The sequence below is a fragment of the Coenobita brevimanus genome, chromosome 99 (assembly GCF_032717465.1).
Source record: "Coenobita brevimanus isolate Jiangsu-jjx chromosome 99, ASM3271746v2, whole genome shotgun sequence".
Lineage (NCBI taxonomy): Eukaryota > Metazoa > Arthropoda > Malacostraca > Decapoda > Coenobitidae > Coenobita > Coenobita brevimanus.
Window position 1 is genome coordinate 21,162,006 of NC_137052.1, and position 20,970 is coordinate 21,182,975.

Consider the following 20,970-nt stretch of genomic DNA (forward strand, 5'->3'; position numbering starts at 1 on the left):
CTCCCAGTCGCTCTGTCACCCACCATTTGACCGTCCAATAAATCAATACATTTTAATAACTCACTGGTCTCTATCTACCTACCTTCATCTATCACATCAGTTACTCCATCAAACTTGCCTTAAGCGACTGCTGTCCTTTTATCTATTTGTCTATTTACCTATCTATTTTATTACTTAACTACCTGTCCATCTATCTATCTATCCATCTATCCATCAATATATATATATATATATATATATATATATATATATATATATATATCCACCCATCCATCTACCTGTCTACTTGCCTACCTGTCCATCTATGTATCTATTGAATTATCTATCTGTACATGCATATTCAACCATACACCCACTTACCTACCTTTCCACCTCTGTATCTGTTCATTTATCTATCGATTGATCTACCTATATATGTACTGTATCTATCTATCCATACACTGATATACCCACCTAACTATCCAGCTACACCTGCCTGGGAATATACCTATCTTTTCTATCTATCTGCATCTACAAACCTATCTGTCTATCTATCTATCTATCTATCTATTTATCTATCTTAACTACGCATCATTGTTCCATCAAAAAGGTTAAGAAAAATGAAAAAACAATCACCCACACACACTAGCAGCGGACACAGACAGCACCACGCGTACCCTACTTTCAACACTCCTCACACCCAAACCTTATCACCCGCCAAGCTGCGATTTAGGTCACTGCTGAGGCTGTTTTTTGACCCAACAATTACTACGTACAGTCGTGGGGCATGGGAGTCTTAGTAACACCTCTTCCTTAGCGATTTGTTTTGTATAGTAGGTCTTGACAGTCTCTTTTGTTACTTATGCTTCTCTCTCTCTCTCTCTCTCTCTCTCTCTCTCCCTCTCTCTTATTCGATATAATTTGCATCATTAATATACAAGAGGTTTAAATAGGTGTGATAAGCAGAATAAATCGCTGAGGATGGGACGTTGCGGACCATGAACTAAACCAAACGAATCGCCTCCTTGTCACCTTGTCCTCTGCCAACATCCTGCCCTCTCTCCAACTCACATTTGCCTCTCTCCTTTACTTCTCCACCCCACCCATGCATCTCAGCTTCGGTCTTCCCCTCCCAGCACCAAGTCCTCAGTGTAAAGCTATTGAACACGAATTCATTTCAGCCGGACGAGGGGCTGGAGGCTATGCAGAGACTATGGCTGACGAGTGTACAGTTACGGCAAATAATATGAGAGAGAGAGAGAGAGAGAGAGAGAGAGAGAGACGTGCACATCTTTTTTTAAAACCCCATTCCTGCCATGTGCTGCCGCCGACACGTGTAAACACAGCACATGTTTCACACACACACACACACACACACACACACACACACACACACATGCTGAAGTACTTATACAATCCATCGTCACACCTGCACATACACACAAAAAGATATACACTGAAGTACTTACACAAGCCCTCGTCACACACACACACACACACACACACACACACACACACACACACACACACACACACACACACACACACACACACACACACACACACACACACACCTGAACACACACACACACACACACACACACACACACACACACACAGATGGCTAGTTATCTAATGTCAATAAGAGTGGGAAAAGCAGGTGGGTAGGTAGAACAGAAAATAAGGGAGGCAGGTAGGTAGGCAGGTAGGTAGATTAAACAAAAAGTAGGTAGGTAGATTAGAAAATAAGGTAGGTAGGCAGGTAGATCAATGAATGAGAGTGTAAGTATGTGGATTAGTAAATGAGATGGATGTTAGGTAGGTAGGCTGGCAAATGAGAAGGTAGGTAGGTAGATATGTAAGATTAGTAAATGAAACAGTGGGTAGATTAGTTAATAAGAAGGTATTTAGGAAGGCAGGATGACAGGTAAATAAGGAGGTAGATAGGTAGGAAGATTGGTGAATGAGAAGGTAGACAGGAAGATACGTAAATATGAAGGTAGATGGACAGGTGGGAAGATTAGTAAGTGAGAAGGTAGGCAGGTGAGTAAGGTTAGTTACTGAACAGATCAGTACACCAAATACGTACACACAGTCACCCCTAATGCTATCAAATGCCGCTATCATGCTCTAGACAAGGAAAAAAACCAAGCACTTTCCCTCATAAGATAACCAAGTAAAGCGGCCTCTCTTAGATGTCGAAAACCGAGAGCCAGAACGCCAAAGGTGACCCCAATGAAGACTTGTTTCCCAGTGTACAGGGTGGTCCATTTATAACGCTGTGTAGGACTATCTCTCGTGTGTTGCGTGGACAGGTCAGTGTTATCAGTGCCGATCCTGCATCAATTATTTCCTACTCCCAACGCCACAACCACATCCAGACCAAATAGGCGAGATTTTGTATTTATTGTTATTACAGAGAATTATAGTACAAAGTATTTTCCTATTAAATTGACTATGTTTATTGTCGTACAGCAAATCACTTATCAAAGTTTACAATATCATAAGTGGTTTACATTGCTGAAAATTAAGGAACGAATTTAGAGAACTTATTTAGAGCATGGCTTCAAAATTCACTGTTTAAAGGTCACAGCGAGGACAGATTTAGAGTAATCTTGCCTACCAGTGTTCTCTCTCTCTCTCTCTCTCTCTCTCTCCGATTACAAACAATAAATTAAAATAGTGAATGGTGAACTTACCTAAAATATAACTCACTTGACACACTGCGCAGTTGTGTGCCTATAAAGCCGAATGTTGTCTGTTTTGGGAGGGAAGCAGTATATTCCACCTTAGACACTGACACTGCCACTGTCACTCACTTAGCACAATGAGAATAAACAGGAGTGGACGATGTATCCATAAGAAAGTGTTTGTGTGTATATGAGAAGGCAGTGTTTGTGTGTGTATATATCAGAAGGCAGTGTTTGCATGTGTTTATAAGAGAAGGCAGTGTGTGTGTGTGTGTGTGTGTGTGTGTGTGTGTGTGTGTGTGTGTGTGTGTGTGTGTGTGTGTGTGTGTGTGTGTGTGTCTAGTCTCCACACAGTCTGCCTCGAGTAATAAAGAGGATAATGAAATGTATCTCAAATCTCCCAGTAAAAAAAAAGTTTTAAAAAATAAATAACTAAAAATAAATAAAAAATAGTCCAGTGACAGAAAATATAACACGAAAACTCGGTGGGCGGGCTGACGACAAATCCTTTCAGTCCGATGAGGCAATTTCAGACGATTTTATTCAGCTTAGCACAGAGGAGTCAGCTACAGCCTGCCCTTCCCTCCACTTCCCATAAGCTCCTTCCCTTCCACACGATATAACCCCATTCACTCCTTCCCTTCCACACGATATAACCCCATTCACTCCTTCACTTCCACACGATATAGCCCCATTCACTCCTTCACTTCCACACGATATAACCCCATTCACTCCTTCACTTCCACACGATATAACCCCATTCACTCCTTCCCTTCCACACGATATAACCCCATTCACTCCTTCACTTCCACACGATATAACCCCATTCACTCCTTCACTTCCACACGATATAACCCCATTCACTCCTTCACTTCCACACGATACAACCCCATTCACTCCTTCACTTCCACACGATATAACCCCATTCACTCCTTCACTTCCACACGATATAACCCCATTCACTCCTTCACTTCCACACGACTCCCCTATACATAATACAAACATGGAAGCAATACAATAAAAAAACACGGATAATATCAAAACTAGGTGCTCGGATTGAAGGGGTGCAGCATCAACAAGCAGTGCAGTGTCCGCCAAACGCGCGAAGACAATTTGGTGAATCAACTTCAACCTTCAGCCGGGTCAAGGGCACTGCGCCAACACGAGAGTATCAGTTCTTGCCAAAATGCTATAATTTCACTGACGCAATTCTCCCCAGCCCGCCAAATTGTACCATATTTAATAAGAACACAAGAAGAGAGGAAATTATTTTACACAGCAGGTTACTTGTCCCATGCTATTTGTCCCGTGCATGTGTGTGTGTGTGTGTGTGTGTGTGTGTGTGTGTGTGTGTGTGTGTGTGTGTGTGTGTGTGTGTGTGTGTGTGTGTGTGTGTGTGTGTGTGTGTGTGTGTGTGTGTGTGTGTGTGTAAAACAGCACAACAAAAGGTGACTTGGTTACTAAAAAGCATCCAAAAGACTGTGGGTGTGTAAGAGTGGGTTAGAGCCAGTACCAGAGGTTCTACACCTTTTCAATACCCGTGGGACTCCTACACTGAGACAAATATTCGTGACACCTTTTATGTCCAGCCAAACTATGTGCTTCTATGGAACAATTTTCCTGCCACTGACAATGGCACCAGGATTACAACTGATTCACTGTTCGTTGACAAACTGGAGAAACACCGATGTGAGACTTAGTGTGTACTGACGGTTATTACAACTGTTTTTAATTTATTTAGTAATATCATTTAATATACGCATCACCTCCTAGTCTCTTCCATTAAAATTGCATTGATCAAGGTGTTGACATATCAGAAAATTTTGAAGTTGATTAATTAAAGTTTGACACTGTAGACTCAAGAAATGCATGTGATTCAGCAAAGCTGTCAATCACGCATGTACCAGTGTGAACTGGAAAGAACGGGCACAAACAAATCCCTGTCTCACCCAGATGTTCAGTTTTATAGACATTTTATAAATGTGAAAAAAAGAATATCGTAATGCATTGATATTCACAGCTCACTTTAATTGTTGGCCAGTTCAGTAAATTAGTTCGTTTGAAATATTATATATACTGATATGTGTATTATTACTGAGCAAAGTATATGGATATCTGCCTGATTATACGTGCGTTGGTCTCTGCGGGACACCTAATTATCAAGGTAAGCAAGTGTGCCGCTGCACACCTGCTGGGAGTCACCGAACCACACAGTCGACAGGATTTGCCAAAACCACAGGTATATTGCGTACTTACAGCTGCACAACGAGAGGTGCTTTGGTCACTAAGTTATGATTTCAACAAACTGTGACGCAGGGAAAGGACAGCTTTAGTTTGAAATATGATAGGTTTTACTTTCACTATACCCCTACTGTGTGCGTACGATTGAAATATGGCATAAACTGCGACATATCACCTTGAAAATCTATAGGCATCATCTTTATCACAGGCATAATGTGTGAGAATAACAATATGCCTAAAGGTGGACCGGATACTAGGGTGTGGCACTCACAAACTGCTGTGTGGGGAGGACGGGGGGACGGAGGGCTAAAGCCGTGATATCAACAGACTTCGTCTTTGCCACAGACCTATAGTGTGTGAAAAGATCCATAACCAAAGATGATCCGGAAACTGAGCCAGCCCTGATGCGTGGCTGCAGGGCTGGCACACCTACGTCTATCTATCTATCTATAGCCCGACGCCCTAATCCCGCAAAGGGTGGCCACAGACAAAACGCCTCCAAGTCACTCTGTCACCCACCATTTGACTCCCCTCCCCCCAACTCACCCCCCCCTCCCTCATATACCTCTCAACTCCATCCCTCCACCTCATCCTCGGTCTACCCCTCCCTCTCCCTCCCTCCACCTCACCTACATACACCCTCTTAGTCAGTCTTTCATTCTCCATTCTCTCCACATGTCCAAACCACCTCAGTGTATTTCTCCTAATCTTTTCAACCACATCCACATCTACCCCACAACGTTCCTTCACTTCTTCATTCGTCAACCTGTCCCTCCACGTCACTCCACATGCTCCTCTCAAGTAACTCATTTCCACTGCTCTCACTCTTGACTTGTTCCCCTCTTGCAAGGTCCACGCCTCGCTTCCATACGTCAGGGTAGGGATCACAATACCATCATGCAGTGACTTCTTAATTTCCATACTCACCTACGTACACCGGGGAATAAAAGTACTAACAAGGACGTGCGTGTACAGTGCTGACAAGAAGGTACGTAGGTGGCACGGGAAGAGGGCCAAGTACAGGCAGTGTTGCATAAAAAGGCAGACAATAACACCCCACCCTACACCCAACAAGGACAAGGTGATGAAGGAACGACTCCACTCACAGCTGATGAACGTGATGAGTAGCCCGAAAGACGGCTGGAGTTGATGCGAATGATTGGACATACTACCGATATATGCTGAGGAAATGTGTGCATGACAAAATATTACCCATGCACAGCCCAGCATCCTAATACACAGCTTTATTAAACGTGCTGAACCTCAAGGTGGGGGGCCATATGTTGGGTTCATTTTCGCTATCGTTCATTCCCTCTGAACTGGCGGAAATTTTCGTCCTTTTGCGGTCAATTCTCGTAGTTCAGTGACATAATAAGACAATACTATGACTCTATATCTTTCCCACAGCACTTCTTCGTGACTAGCACATGATTTCTCACTAGAAACCAACCATGAACCCCATCACTAATAGAGGTAACTTCTAAACACACACACACACACACACACACACACACACACACACACACACACACACGTGTGAAATAAGCAGTCCAATAACCTTTAACTCTTTCAGGCCGAAGACGCCTGTATGATGATGATGATTTTTTCTTTATTCTTGCCTGCGGCTGAACCACCATATGTGGGTAGTACATAGGCCTATGGGCAGAAAAGGAAACAGTAAGGTTCTAACATTGCCTATCAACTGCGCGAGGGACGTGTATACAACCAGGCGGTTGATCCACCTGATTCCAACAGCAACACCACGTGAAGGCGACCCGCTGCCTGGCAGGAGTACTGTATACGTGGTATGTGACATGACCTTGTGTGGAGGCAACAACATTAGACTCACTGGTTATATCTGGACAGGGGAGGGGACGACAGCAGGAGGAGGAGGAGAAGGGGGGAGGAAGAGTAGGGGGAGGGGGGAGAGGAGGAGGAGGGTACAGAGAGATGGGATTGATAATGAGAACCGAGAGGACGGGAGAGAGACATGGAAGGTACGGGAAAGGGGAGAGTGAGGCAGGGGGTGAGAGGCGGTAAGGGAGAGACGAATGAGGGGGAGAGGGGGAAGGGGAGACAAGGGGTAGGGGGAGGGGGGGTTGGGGTGAGAGTGGAGGATAGAGGAAGAGTGAGAGAGGAGGGTAGGGAGATGAAGGGTACGAGGAGAAAGGGAAGGGTGGGGTGGAGGGAGAGAAGAGGGTAGAGGGAGAGTGGAGGGTAGGGGGAGAAAGAGGGGGTTATGTGATGAGATGATAATGACAACTGAGAGAGAGAGAGAGAGAGAGAGAGAGAGAGAGAGAGAGACTAAACCACCTCTATATCATTAATTTCTCCTATTCCTTGTCTCCTTTCGCTCAGTCTTGCTACAGTCAGACGATTTGGCACTTCAGGGGACGAGTTGTGGGAAGGGGAGTTAATCCAGACTATTTTCTTTACCCCTTCACCACAAAAAGCGTCTCTTGAGCTGAATAAAATCGTCCGGTGTCAGAACTACAAAAAAAAATCATTGTAACTTATCGACCAAGAGGGATGTCACGTATTTACCTACTTATTTAATTATTTTGTTTATTTCTTGAACGCCTTCTGTACCAACAATGTCTTTTTTGTTTCTACTCAGACGAACTGCAACAGATTTTATTCTGCAAAATTGCCTATACTCCTCTTACCCTTACTTGGCCTAAAACCGCCATCCCTCCATCTTTAATGCTGATGGTAAAATAGATTCACACTGGAATATGATGCTAGTCACGAGAAAGTGCTATGGGAAGGATGCAGAGCCGTAGTACTGTCCTCTTCCTCCACAGACCCAAGTGAAATAAGCTGCAAAGGGACGAGAATCTGGGCCAGGTTAAGGTGAAGAGTATATAGAAAGAAATAAAAAAATACATAAGCTTTACAAATTTCGCAACATCTTCTCCTCTGCGATTTATTTTGCATATGACATCTTTGTACCCTCTTGCATGTCACTGATACAAATTACATCGATCTTAAAACGCTGTATATAAGACATCAGAAAATAGTATGGTGTAGTAGGGAGAATAAACCGCTAAGAAAAACATGTTAGGGAGCCTCTTATGCCAGCTAGAATACGGTCTTTTATAAAACCATGTGTGAAGTGTAAAATTCTGTGAGACATGGGATACGGAGGGTGTGTTTACGTAGCCATTGCCTGCCCCACCCCCACCCCCATGCCCACCCCTCCACACACCACGCCACACCACCCACAGAGGCCACACACACACACACACACACACACACACACACACACACACACACACACACACACGCACACACACACAGAAATCTTATCTTCATATTTACTCAAACATCATTATCTGTCCCTGGTTCCAAGAATACACACACACACACACACACACACACACACACACACACACACACACACACACACACACACTATCTGTACCCGGTGCCAGGAAAACACAAAACAGTACAATACGACGTAAAAAAATGTTCTCCTTTTAAGAAGTTTTAACGTCGACTAAAAACGAAAAATATTATAGCCGATGACGCACTCTCTCTCTCTCTCTCTCTGGTGACGTGGGGTGGGGGGGGGGTGCTGGAGAGGGATGCTGTTCATGTGATGGCACAGATACAACTGGGCGGCTTCACTGTCAACATATACACACGTCCCTCAACACCCTTCCTATCCCCCGAAAGGAAGATGGTGGACTGCGGGAGGAGGACAGCAAAAGCCTGTAGTTCACGGGGTTCACACTGGCTTCACTCCTAGATCCCCTCCATTTTAGGCAGCAGGCGCCACACCAAACTGGGCCACCTGACTCCTGTACTTAATGAAGGCCATCTCGCTACCTCTTCCACACAGCGTTACAAAAAAGTCTCTCTGGATTCAAAGTAAATGATGGCGGGAATCGAGGTGCAATGGTGAACATGTACGGAAGATGTGGAGCTGAAAAAGCCACTCCAAATCCCCCCCCCAAAAAAAAAAAAAAAAAATAATAATAATAATAATAATAAAAGCAAAATAAAAATACCAGTAAAAATTGTACAAAATAAAAATACGGAAAAAAATAAATACAGGTAACCGCAGTTAATGGATTTAATGGAACAGGTGTGGGTTTACGTCACTGTCCTGTCCTCATTTTTCAGGCCTTTTCATTGAAGCCTTCGCTGCACCTTTTCCTTCGCGATTTAATTTGTATGTTGCATCTTAACACTGCCTGGTAAATTATATCTCTCCAATGCCAATACAGCAGCTATCAATGGCAAATAAGAGGATACTGAGGGCTAATATGCAGAGTAAATCGCTAAAGGAAGAGATGTTACGTAATCTGAACAGGCAGCTAGAATACAACCCGAAAATACTCAGCAGAAATGGCCTGAAGGATTACGTAACATCGCCTCGGTAATCCATTCGCCACGAGACACAATATTTACCAATGCACACTGTACACCTGTTGAAATAAACAAATAAATAAATAAACGTACGTACAAGAGAACATGACGATGAACCAAGTAAACCAAATCGCCAAGAAGAAGTGTTACGAAGGGTAAAAAAAAAAAAAAAAAAAAAAAAGACGGTGGCGTGTTACGTTTTAGGGTCATTACGTAAGCAATGCGGGAGGAGAGGCCTGGGGTGAATGGGGTGGGGGGTGGACGGAGGTGGGCGTGGGGGAGGTGCAGTGAGGCGGTGACGGAAGGGAAAGGGAGAGGGAAGAGGGAGAAGGAGGAGAAGGGTAGGGGGATGAGGGAGAAGGAGGGAGAAGGGACTGGGAAGAGAAAGGAGAAGGGAGAGGGGACAGGGAAGAGAAAAGAAGAAGGGAAAGATGATTGGGAAGGACAAGGAAGAAGGGATTGGGAAGAGGCAGGAGGAGAGAGAGGGTGAAGAATGGACAGGAAGGCAGGGGGATAGGGGACAAGGAGGGGGGAGGGGCAGGCAGACGTGACGGGGAGGGATGGGAGGAGAGACAAGAAGAAGGCTTTAGAAAAATATCTAACTGCACAAGGGTTACTAAGTTCGGTTATTGTTAAGTCCTAACCTTCCCTTAGAATACGAGAGAGAGAGAGAGGTGGAGGAGGGAAGGAGAGAGAGGCGGTGGTGGAAGGGGTTGGGATGTGGGTGGAGTGGGAAGTGGAGAGCAAGTGGGAGGGGGTACTGGCGGAATTTTCCCACTGCAGCTCCAACAAAATCCTTCACCACCTCACATTTCACTGCAGTTAACGTCCACCTCTGCCGTACTCTACTTTGACACGTTAATAAGCTGATATCCGTTGCTTGCTGCCTAAAATGCCGGCAAACCACACAGACAAACAAGCACATGGGGAAGTTGGAGAGAGTTAAGGCGTTGGTGTGATATCCTGGAATACTGAAGGTGGCCTGAGATGGACGGGCTATGTGGAAAGAAGGGAGACTGAAAGACTGACTAGAAGAGTGTGTGGGTGAAGTGGAAGGGGAGAGGGAGAGGGGGAGAGAGACTTATAAAGGATGTAAGGGGTATGAAGAAGACAATGAAGATAAATATGACGATGAAGATGACGATGAAGATGAATATGAAGCTGAATATGACAAGATGAATATTACAAGCCTCCAACATACACCGAGCAAAGACATGTGATAGGAGAGGCCAGTGCCTAGATAGGTCTCAGCTGTCTGCAGTCACACAGCTTTATGTAAACATTCTCGCCACGTCAGCAAACATTCTCGCCACGTCAGTAAACATTCTCGCCACGTCAGAAAACATTCTCGCCACGTCAGCAAACATTCTCGCCACGTCAGCAAACATTCTCGCCACGTCAGCAAACATTCTCGCCACGTCAGCAAACATTCAAGCCCTTAATACGGTGGATTGTCATCTCATCGGTTAAGGAAGCTATCTAACACCTTTTCTTAGGCGATTTATTTTGCTTATTACACCTTCCTGTCCTATTCTGTGTTAAGTAAATCCTGGTAATATCGTCATACTCAGCATAAATAACATACAAAACGATATTAGCCGCCAGTATCCAGACATAAATCGCTAAGGAAGAGGTGTCAGGGAGCCTCCTTAACCGGCAAAAATACGGGCCTACTCTCACTGCCACGCCCACACCAGCAGAATGAGCCGTCTCCGCAACACACTGGATATATCAAGGTGAATTTCTAGTGCAGGGCTATTATTGGACCATCCTGTATATCATCAGGGATACCGATACGTCTGGCCATATTTATCTGTCCAACTTATCATCATCACCATCACCATCATCATCATCACCATTACCATCATCATCATCACCACCATTACCATCATCATCATCACCATTACCATCATCATCATCACCACCATTACCATTACCGTCACCATCATCATCATCATCATCATCATCACCATCATCCTTACCCCACTGCTCATTAATATCTACCTTCATCTACCCCACTACTTATTAATATCTACCTTCATCTACCCCACTACTCAATATCTACCTTCATCTACCCCACTGCTCAATATCTACCTTCATCTACCCCACTGCTCAATATCTACCTTCATCTACCCCACTACTCAATATCTACCTTCATCTACCCCACTACTCAATATCTACCTTCATCTACCCCACTGCTCAATATCTACCTTCATCTACCCCACTGCTCATTAATATCTACCTTCATCTACCCCACTGCTCATTAATATCTACCTTCATCTACCCCACTGCTCATTAATATCTACCTTCATCTACCCCACTGCTCATTAATATCTACCTTCATCTACCCCACTACTTATTAATATCTACCTTCATCTACCCCACTACTCAATATCTACCTTCATCTACCCCACTACTCAATATCTACCTTCATCTACCCCACTACTCAATATCTACCTTCATCTACCCCACTGCTCATTAATATCTACCTTCATCTACCCCACTGCTCATTAATATCTACCTTCATCTACCCCACTGCTCATTAATATCTACCTTCATCTACCCCACTACTTATTAATATCTACCTTCATCTACCCCACTACTCAATATCTACCTTCATCTACCCCACTGCTCATTAATATCTACCTTCATCTACCCCACTACTCATTAATATCTACCTTCATCTACCCCACTACTCATTAATATCTACCTTCATCTACCCCACTACTCATTAATATCTATCTTCATCTACCCCACTACTCATTAATATCTACCTTCATCTACCCCACTACTTATTAATATCTACCTTCATCTACCCCACTACTTATTAATATCTACCTTCATCTACCCCACTTCTCATTAATATCTACCTTCATCTACCCCACTGCTCATTAATATCTACCTTCATCTACCCCACTCCTCATTAATATCTACCTTCATCTACCCCACTCCTCATTAATATCTACCTTCATCTACCCCACTACTCAATATCTACCTTCATCTACCCCACTACTTATTAATATCTACCTTCATCTACCCCACTACTCAATATCTACCTTCATCTACCCCACTACTCAATATCTACCTTCATCTACCCCACTACTTATTAAAATCTACCTTCATCTACCCCACTACTCAATATCTACCTTCATCTACCCCACTCCTCATTAATATCTACCTTCATCTATTTACACTTCTTATCTGTGAACCCTATTTTCATCATCAACATAAAATCACCACCACCATCACCACTACCACTATCACCACCATCCTACTTCATTACCATCTATCTACATCCAGGTACAGTACATACTTTGCCCTCCTCCTCCTCCTCCTCCTCCTTATCATCATCATCATCATCATCAGTATGTTTTCCTCTTGTGTACGGGACGGGAGGCTCCAAATATAGAAAGAGGACTTTGGAATAAAAATTAGACAGGTAGACAGACACACAGATAGATATAGACAGATAGATAGATAAATATAAAGAGAATGGCCAGTGGAGTTGCCCCCACATCCAGTTACTCTCCACATAAACCTTTGAAATTCTTGGCTCCACTTCAGACGCACACTGATCCACACAAATATGCCATTCATACGCCAGCTGACTCCGATACACTTTCTGCCAAGCTACTGAGATTTTCGTAGCTTTATACAGATGCTTAAATGACACAGGCCTCACCATTCAACAAGGTAGTGCTAAATATTAAGTCTTACGCTATTATCCTGTGTGTGTGTGTGTGTGTGTGTGTGTGTGTGTGTGTGTGTGTGTGTGAGAGAGAGAGAGAGAGAGAGAGAGAGAGAGAGAGAGAGACCCCATTATAATAATTTATAATCAGAAGCGATTACTTGAATAATGGCTGTAGCTACAACGATCATTCCTCATTAACCCAACACAACCACCGCCTCCACCTCCACCAACTTATCACCACTACCACTATTTCTACCACTACAACCACCACAACCACGTCAACCAGTCACCACTACAACCACCACAACCACGTCAATCAGTCACCACCACAACCACTACAACCACCACAACCACGTCAACCAGTCACCACCACAACCACTACAACCACTACAACCACGTCAACCAGTCACCACCACAACCACTACAACCACTACAACCACGTCAACCAGTCACCACCACAACCACTCCAGCTTCCACGCCACCACCACAGCCACACCCACCACCATTCATTCCTCCATTTGAACATTCTCTCTAAGACCCTCTCTCTCTCTCTCCACCCAGACACCTCCATCACATTCTTTTGTCCTTGCACAGAAGTATGTAGTCTGATTTTTTGTTTACTCTTGTTGCTACCAGACGATTTTACTCAGCTTAACAGCCCCTTGGTTTTGATGGGGTTAGTGACGCTACGACTCCTCCACTTCCAATAGTCAATGTTGAATAAAATCGTCAGGACAGAGTAGAACCAAACGTGAAAGACTTGGGGTTAAAGGTGATGCTGAAATACCTCTTTATCCGCATCCCTACGTCAGTCCATTACATACTACCATATCAATTCTCATTATTTTCATCATTCCACCGATAATCATTTTCATCATTACATTCATACTGAGCCTCATTACATTCATACTTATTCTCATCATTCCATCCACACTTAGTCTCATCATGATACTTACTCTCATCATTCCATCCACAGTCAGTCTCATCATTCACATGTATAATTATTCCCATCATTCCATCTATGCTTATATCCCTCCGTTCATCCCAACAACAGCACTACCAACAGTTTTTCCAGCTATTCTCCCACCACTGCAAATATAAATTATCTTCCAGCAAAATGTTGATACAGTCTTCGGCATAACAAAACACGAGTACCCTGGCCCACCATAGGAACTAAAGATGGTATTTTCGCACACTTTTAGCCCCTCCCTCTTACCGATTCATTTTGCACGGGACACTTGACTTTCTCGCATCTTATTTAAGCCTTGCAGGAACACCTATCATCAAATCATTTACTGCCCCAACACAAGCGTGGGCGCCAGTGACTAGATTATTTAGGCCAGGATCCACACACACTGACCCAACCCAGGCATTTAAGAGCAACTACCTGTGGCTCGTCAATGAATGGCGCTTGTGTCTGCAATGAACCCAAACCATCCCTCACATTTAATGGCCTTATAGGCCACATTTCACTGGACTGCCTTAACCCACTAGACCACCAGGCGTCTAATTATGTGATTAACACCGAACATGGTAAACGGTTTCCTGCGTTACAGGGAATCATTTGGCTTGTCATTCACGAAGGCTGCACTAGTCGTACATTAGGCCACCAGATGGTGGCCGCCACCGCCAAACACAATATTCAAGAGGACAATATTGACAAGACAGAATCAGAAATAAACTGGTAGGGAAGATGTGATGACAAAAATACGGTGTGTGTGTGTGTGTGTGTGTGTGTGTGTGTGTGTGTGTGCAGTGGTCTAAATGCTGTATTACAGGGTACGAAGTCACTTCATATAATTCACAGAACGCCCTCAATACATGACGTACGATACCGGACTGTTATAGTCTACCCAGAAACAGCAGTATAAGGTATGTCATAGTCTTTGAACACTGGTATATAAAGGAAAGATGTGTTAGGAGGTACAGGCAGCTATAAACCAGACGTGGCCTTTGCTACTTCCTACAGGTATAATTGGTCAGGTTAGGGCCAGCTACCAGCCTTAACCCTAATCTATCCACCATACTCTCTCTCTCTCTCTCTCTCTCTCTCTCTCTCTCTCTCCCTCTCTCTCTCTCTCAGTCCGTACCACACACCCCGGTTCCCATCCAGCTTCCAATCAGAGGGTCAACACAGCCTTGATTACCCCTTTCACTACTCAATATCCCTCCTAAACCTGACTAATGTCATTTGGAAGCAGTTTATCAAATACGTCATCGGGAAGGGATTAATAAGTGTCCATTTATCTCGTTACTTAATTCTGTGATATCGTCCTACGGTCCCAATCCATTAAGTGGAGGTTGGAGGTTTGGTGTCAGTGTAAAATTTGCCACGGACGTAATGGTGCTCTCTCTCTCTCTCTCTCTCTCTCTCTCTCTGGCATCCTCTTCATAGCTCAGCATCCAGCCTTCGTCAGTCCCACGCCTCTGGTCCCCCGCGGCATAACACAACGGTAGACCAGATCATTATCGAAGCAGCAGACCACGCTACGCCCCTGTTAGTGTTTACATGCAGAAGAACCCCAGGCCATCTCTTGGGTCCGTATTCTCGTTAAGGAAGCTCCCTAACACCTTTTCCTGAGCGACTTATTTTGCTTGTTATGGCTTACTATCCTCCTCTGTTACATAAGTCTCTCTCTCTCTCTCTCTCTCTCTCTCTCTCTCTCTCTCTCTCTCTCCAGCCGTGCGAGGAGAACGTGAAGGGACAGTACATCGTCGTCATCATCCCTTAGCACTTGCGAAAATAACCCAGACAAAGTGTTACTAAAACTGATCTGAAAGAAGTGCTAAAAAAGAAAGAAAAAAAAAAAGTCGCCCCAACCAGGCCGATTGGGTATTTTTCTACGCCGATCTTGCTGCTGCCACAGGAGTTTACTCGGCGCACACCCATGGCGATGACGAAGGCCAGAGGGGCTCTCTCTCACCCTGCTGTCATCCTCCATCCTCTCCACATGCCCAAACTATTACAATCTGCCTCTTCTCATCACAACAGCAATACACTCCGGTCCCATCACTCATTCCAACTCTTCATTTGTAAAACTGTCCCCCTCCCCCCAGGCCAGGCATTCCGGGACAATTGCATATCCACCTAATCAATGTCACTTCTGTACGTTGGAGCCTGCGAATTTCCTCTTCCATTACTGTCCAGGTTTCACTACCATACAACATTACACTCCTAACACATGCCGCATACAAAAATCCCTTTGCACGGAGGAAGAGACCTCTCAATTAAAAAAAAAAAAATATATATATATATATATATATATATATATTATATGGAAAACATCCCTGACAACGAGGACTTAGCTAGTGAATAAATTCAAGATAGTATATCATCACAAACCAGCAACAGATACATAGTCTGGTAAATATTTAGCCGGGCCACAAGTGGAAATCAAGTTTGAAGTGTTTTCTGTTTACATCTCACCATTTGTTGACATCTTTTGTGACTGTTCCGTCGCCGATTAACGCCTTCTCGCCTTGAGGTCACTAACAACCACAGCGGGTCAATTGCGATAGATGTATCAGGCAAGAAGTGTCAGCCAATGATGCCAGTGATGATATTAACAGAAAACACCTCAAAATGCTTCCACTGCAGATGTGGCTTCAGCTAAACAGTCATACTATCAAAGGCACAGAGTACCCCAAGGGAATCCATGTTTCTAATGGTGACAGCTGCGCCTGCCAACTGGACTGATATAAACCTCTTCACTGACATCACGATTTATGTTAGTCTTTTTACCTCAAACGATTTATTAAACTCAGGCAACCTCCTGAAAAGACGGAATTAAGGACTGCAGTATCTACCCTCTCCAGTTCAAAGTCTCTCCAAAGCTGAAGAAAATCGTCTGGAGATGACATAAAAATGCAATACGCCATCGTACTGACGTGCTTTAAAGCTATTACCGATGGTTTGTTTGGGCAGTTACGGTCTTGAAGGGTTTAGTTCACAATTTTTTATTGCTTCCCACAAAACACAACCTCCAGCTATTACTTGTATCTAGCTGGTCAGGATTTAGGACTACGCATCTCCACGACACAAAGGTAATTAAGGCAGATCATCCCTATGGGTTATTGGTAGTATTAAGCCTGAGATATCAAGGCGCAAGCCAAGCCCATAGTTTTCAAGATCAATCATGATAAACATTATGGACAATAAGTCTGACCTTTCTACCCTCTTGCTGACTGCGTTATATACTGTACGATTTAAGTGGACCGCAGTCTAACCCAGTTTTCCCATCTTTAAATGTGATTTAAAATGAGTCATTATAAATCAGAGGTCTAAGTACACCTTCATCCACTCCGTTTAAATACAACCGTAAGATGTGACAGCTTGACTTACTTGTAACGATCGAACTTGGCAAACTTCTTCCAGTCAGCTGGGTTGGACTTGTATCCAGACATGAGATCATGCACCTCTTCCACATTAACGTCATCATCCTCAAAAACCCGGTGTAGCTCCCTCACCAAGTCATCCAGAGTGAACACCTGTGGGGTCGTCATGCTGACCTCCATGCTGGCGGTAAACGGGGCAAAAGCGATGAGAAATAAACAGTAACGAGTAACAGGTGGGAAGGCAAACGGTAATGGCGCAACTGTACTGTGGTTTTCCTGTGTGCAGGTGGTCAGGTATGCAGTGATGGCTCACGTATTATGTCTGGTATGCAGCAAGACTGATTAGAGTCAGTTCTACCCCTTTTCTGGTACTTTCTGAAATGGACCGGCAAGGCACAGCTCCGTCACTGGCTGAATGTCTCCCCAGTCTCCCGCATTGCCTGAAGCAGTGGCTGGGCTGCCCTCTGCTTCCATACGTCTGGTGTTATTTGATTTTCCACCTGCTATTACCCCATTCTGCCTGCGAATATCTCATTCAAAATTCGGCAAGGGTTTATACGGTATGATTTAGTGTTTTGTACCCTCAGTTAAAGTCTGTATTTTATAATCGCCGCAATAAGTGCATTGGGTTGGCAACAGTGGTGAGGCGAGCCCACTAAAGCCAGGGCTCTGGTTGGCTGAGTCTCTCACACCACTACACACCAATAGTATCGCCAGATTTCATATTACTTGGCACCAACCAAGTGTTTTCGTACCCCTAGAATCAACGTGCCGGCCATGAACCACGACAGCATTATCTAACACCTCTCGAATTTCTTACTAAAATAGCCTACACAACAACCAACGGGGTATTGGACTTATAATACTGCCCCCACGATGATGAACGAAAAGCTGTCCAAGATCAATACGCCACCACACTCACACACACACACACACACACACACACACACACACACACACACACACACACACACACACACACACACACAACTGTTGCACAAAAACACCTGCATTCCATTATCCCATGTAGATGCGCCGCCAGGTACTGTAGGTAGGTGCAGGTGAGGTGCAAGTAAGCGTTGGTGGGCGTAAACACAGGGTATGGAGGAAGTTGGACAGATGTGAGCCCATCGGTGTCCCTACCATGACAGTACTAAGAGAGCAGCAGTTCAACATGAGAATCCTTTGCATCCCGTTTTCCAGCATCATCATCAGTGAGGATGAGGGTTCATGTAGTCCGGAACCGAGTAGGCATCATGCATCACCCACGAAGTTTCCCAGGGAAAGTGGCGTTGTCGTCATAGGACCGAAAAAACTCATGAGAAAAACCATGAGAGGAGTAAATGGTCAGTCAGATCTCTGGGTCTGCGATATATCTGTTCTGGTTCATCTCTGGTTCATCCACTGGATAACCCAACGGAATTTGATCATTTGATCGCTTGGGCCAATCTGGACACGGAAACTAGTCGGGTCACAAAATATTAGGTAACCTTCTGTATCACGTAGTTGAAGAGCAACAGTGGCAGCATTCACAGTCTTGTGTTGCTCTGGGATCTACAAGTCAGTATTCCACTCAGGACTCTCTAATCTTCCAGAATGAGACAATCCTCAAAAATATTCACCGTGAACAAGACAACCTCTAAAGAGGCGTACTGTAGGCTGAATGTACTAACCCATACGCTATATACATTATATATACATAAATATATTACGTTATATATATATATATAAATTCCTCTAAATCAACATTCTCATCGGGGTGCACATACCATAAGACAACACTTATCCACTCACACACACACACACACCTTTCCCACATTTTCTACACACTTGCACTCGGAACCACTTAAGAACATGTACACACAATTAGTCATGGTTAATGTCCAGAATAAAAGGGTGTAATTACTGTCAGGTGGCACCCATATCGCGCACGGACTGACTCAGTACTAAATTCCCTTAATGTTGTTGTTGTTGTTGTAGTATCATGTTCACCTGAATGTCACACCGGCTGACTGTGTGCTGCAGCTGTCTTCTGCTGCAGCCACCATACTGCTTGTACAGTATAGGGAAACAGTTCAGAGACGTTTGTAGTAGCGGACAACAAAGCCAGACGGCGATATCGGTGTCACCACAGGAAGGTGTCCCTCATCAGCACCAACACATTGGCGAACCCATGTAAAATATGTGCTTTCTGTCTACCTGAGGGAGTATCCATATACCAGTAACTTTAATAATATTTATTGTAAACAAGCTGCCACAACAGTATGCTCACTATGTTCGTAAGTATTTAGCTGTATACATTCAGTCAGATATTTACCTGACCTTGCTTGTGAAGTATAAGCCAATCACAGTTGCATGTAAATATAAAATAATCAGCAAGTGATCTTATACACAACTTACTTTCCAGAATCATTGGGAATGCAGCCACACCCTCTCTGTAGCACAATATATACCAGTTCTGTGTCAAGTCACCCATCCAACACCTGTCCTGTGTCACCTGAAGCCCTGATGAAAATAACCAGCAATGTACTAGAGACAGGCGGTGCAGGCAATGTGAAGGAAGGCCCACACTACTGGCCATTCACTGCACGACGGTTGGTGTGTGTGTGTGTGTGTGTGTGTGTGTGTGTGTGTGTGTGTGTGTGTGTGTGTGTGTGAGAGAGAGAGAGAGAGAGAGAGAGAGAGAGAGAGAGAGTCATTTTGGTACGCCCCAGTCTCTCCCAGGAATGTGACGCATGTGAGGCGCAACAGTCGCTTTTCGTTCCTGAGTAAATAATGTGTTGTGTGTTGTGTAAGTAGAGAGTGATGATTTGCATATGCTACTGCGTATATCATGGGTACACCACACGAGACTCAGTAAGGAACCAACACTATGACCTTGCCTAGCCTGGCCCCACTAAGTACACACACACACACACACACACACACCAAAACCTCGCTGGTGCAGTGGTAACGCTCTCGCTTGCAAACTGGTGGACGGGAGTTCGCGCCTCGCTCAGGTTGCGAAAAGTTTCACTGACGAAGTGGGTGGTTACTGTCCCCCTTGAGCAAGGGGACGGGTGTGTGCGTGTGTGAAGGTCACAGCCTTGCCCTTAGATCGCACTATATGAGCTCTCAGCTCCCTTCCGGGAGGGTAAAAAGCTGACGATCACGACCTTCAAGTGATCCTGACCGACCCGGTGAATTACCAATATCCTGCCGTATGGTAAGTCAGATTTTTTATTTGCAATAGACCCTGATGCGGTGCTGCCTCCTTCTTCCTTCACCTTTATCACTCTTTCTCTCAGTCTGGCCTCACTCTTCCTCTTTCTCCCTTCTTTCGTGTCACTTTTTATTACTCTTCTTTCCTTTTCAGGTGGCTTTTCACTGAGTGACATGCCAAATGGTTTCCTGTATGCCAGGAAACCATTTACAGCGCTGGGTGGTAATCATATAACCAACCCGTACGTGTTCCCTAAGTGTTAGCAAGTGGGTTGGCGTAGGGTAAGTGACCCTCCCCGTAAAACAACTAGCTCAAAGACGAACGACCACTCCTTTTGGGATTAATGCGCCTGGCTACAGATAGATAGAAGAGTCCCTGAGACCGTGAGAGAGAGAGAGAGAGAGAGAGAGAGAGAGAGAGAGAGAGAGAGAGAGAGAGAGAGAGAGAGAGAGAGAGAG

At 44.4% G+C, this 20,970-nt stretch overlaps 1 protein-coding gene across 1 annotated transcript in view; it reads right to left on the reverse strand.

The window, feature by feature from the left end:
- The window catches only part of LOC145414378 (cysteine dioxygenase type 1), a 42,605-nt gene extending 24,904 nt beyond the window's left edge, over window positions 1-17,701 (reverse strand). The window contains exon 1 of the mRNA XM_080283913.1: window positions 17,318-17,701. Within this exon, the coding sequence (XP_080140039.1) occupies window positions 17,318-17,490 (173 nt within the window). The 5' untranslated portion in view covers window positions 17,491-17,701. The remainder of the gene's footprint in view (window positions 1-17,317) is intronic.
- Window positions 17,702-20,970: the final 3,269 nt, after the last annotated feature.